Source organism: Silene latifolia, chromosome Y (assembly GCF_048544455.1).
Source record: "Silene latifolia isolate original U9 population chromosome Y, ASM4854445v1, whole genome shotgun sequence".
NCBI classification, from domain to species: domain Eukaryota; kingdom Viridiplantae; phylum Streptophyta; class Magnoliopsida; order Caryophyllales; family Caryophyllaceae; genus Silene; species Silene latifolia.
This window is the reverse complement of record NC_133538.1, coordinates 405,918,085-405,920,227: the sequence shown is the minus strand read 5'-3', so window position 1 is coordinate 405,920,227 and position 2,143 is coordinate 405,918,085. Positions and strand designations below refer to the sequence as shown.

The window sequence follows — 2,143 nt, the reverse complement described above, 5'->3', positions numbered from 1 at the left end:
TGTTATCACACTAATTTGTGGAGGACACAAGCTCCAACAAACAGATGAAGATGACGGATGATGAAGAAAAACGATAAAGATAACAGTATTCCGACGAAGATGACGACGAGAGCAATGAAGAAAGATGACCGCGGAAAAAATGAAGGCGAGAGCACTGAAGAAGATGATCGTAGAAGAGAGAGAGAAGAGAGAGAAAGTGAATGAATTCAAATGGGAAGGTTTGACCTGATAATAGGGTTTATATAATAAATTTTTGAAAAGACGAAAATAACCTTACTAATAGCTTAATATAAAACAGTATTGTTATGACTCATGTATGATATTGTTTAGTGGACTCATGAACTCAAATAATTAGGTAGGACTCATGTGATCCTAATTCTATATATATATATATATATATACACACACAAGTGTGATCTATTGATTCAGTTTTATTTTACCTGGGTAAGAATTCAGTTGCGAAAATACGACATTTAAAGCAATGACAACAGAGAAGCAAATGATGTGGGAACAACAACCAACCCAAGTGAGCAAGATGAAAAATTCAGGTGCAATGAGTTTCATTGGTACATTTGGTAGTCCTACTTTAGACAACAAGAATGACGAGATGTCTCGATCAGTCTTATCGTCTTTTGGAGCAAAAGAAGAAGAAATCGAGAAGAAGGAGATGGCGGTTAGAGATCATCTCGAGGCTCAGTTAGGCCGTATTGAAGAAGAGTCTAAACACCTTGCAGAAATTCGTGAGGTACTATTTCATTAATATTATTGTCTGTTTCAAAATGTGACTTTATTTCCGTCTCAAATAAGAATTTGTTATTGATCAGGAACTTGAGGCTCTACAAGACCCAATGAGGAAGGAAGTTGCGCTTTTGAGAAAGAGGATTGATACAGTCAATAAAGAGCTCAAGCCTCTTGGAATAACATGCCAGAAAAAGGCAACACTATCACATTTTGTTATTGCGTGAGATGGTCTTACAACGTGAAACAGTCCTACCGTTTTTCTCTCTATAATGTAAGTAGAGAAATTAATGGTCAAAGATAAAAGACGAGTTTCAGACTATGATACTTAGATGAAAGCGCTAAGAAAAAGAGCTATATTAATTGTTCGGTTAGTCCTGTATAAGACCGTTTTATAAATTCAATAATACTATCAACTCATTAACAAGATGAGGTACACGTGACACCATGGTCCAACTCGTTGTATACCTACAAAGGTCTTATATGAGTTTTTGGCAAATATATAGACATATAGTACGAAGTATATACTAATCTGTCAAAAGGACGTGTCTAATTAATCAATAAAAGGATCGTCTCACACGGTAAGACGAACTTATTCTATGATTTGTGCAACCTACATTTGTAATCGATCAATTGATTTTGGTCAGGAAAGAGAATACAAAGAACTTCTAGATGCATTCAATGAAAAGAGCAAGGAAAAAGCTCTACTAGTTGCAAAATTAATAGAGGTAAAAGTAACAAAAATAAGGTTTTAATTTCATAACAATAATATTTTTGTAGTATTAACCATTGTAGTAGTTATTATGTGAGACGGTATTACATTGAATTAACGAGATAAATCCTGAATTTGACAGACGGTGGGTGAAAGTGAGAAGCTAAGAACGAAGAAGTTGGAAGAGCTTAGGAAGCACATTGAATCATTAAAATAATGAGATAACAATAATCAATACATCATTGACTCTTTGATCATACCATAAAACTACAAGGGTTGACTTTATTTAGGGTTGACTTTATTTAGTGCGCTTCATGTAACTTTTTTTTGTTTGGTTTTGTGCAAGTTTTACAATACAATGTGGGTGGCAAATGTGAATTACATATGCATTATACTTTTTTTTTTTTTTTTTTTTTTTTTTTTTTTTTTTAATGAGCGCACTATGTTGCGGGTGAAAATTAAACCTTAACTTTAAGGTTAGAATAAGTGAACTCTTACTATTTGAGCTAACTCTTGTTCACATACTCTTGTTTAGTGGAAGTGCTATTAACACTCGAATTTCAACCATTTATATTATGGAATTTTTTTGGGTTAATACTTGCTACTAATGCAATGTAATGAAGGCACTTATTAGTTATCAATTATCACACCTCCATACTTTAAAAAAAAAATTATCTTGGGTATTTTGCCTAT

At 33.2% G+C, this 2,143-nt stretch overlaps 1 protein-coding gene across 1 annotated transcript; it reads left to right on the top strand.

Moving 5' to 3' along the window:
• Positions 1–481: 481 nt before the first annotated feature.
• Positions 482–1,719, top strand: LOC141632262 (uncharacterized). The gene is made up of 4 exons (XM_074444823.1): positions 482–740; positions 808–935; positions 1,386–1,466; positions 1,593–1,719. The coding sequence occupies exons 1-4, from the start codon at positions 482–484 to the stop codon at positions 1,665–1,667; spliced, it is 543 nt and encodes a 180-aa protein (XP_074300924.1). The 3' UTR covers positions 1,668–1,719.
• Positions 1,720–2,143: the final 424 nt, after the last annotated feature.

What these genes read in the sequence shown, in the direction of transcription:
- LOC141632262 (XM_074444823.1), top strand. Translation starts at nt 482, where the DNA reads ATGACAACAGAGAAGCAAATGATGTGGGAACAACAACCAACCCAAGTG. An exon ending in GAATAACATGCCAGAAAAAG is followed by an intron (nt 936 to 1,385) that starts GCAACACTATCA and finishes GATTTTGGTCAG; the next exon opens with GAAAGAGAATACAAAGAACT. An exon ending in TAGTTGCAAAATTAATAGAG is followed by an intron (nt 1,467 to 1,592) that starts GTAAAAGTAACA and finishes TGAATTTGACAG; the next exon opens with ACGGTGGGTGAAAGTGAGAA.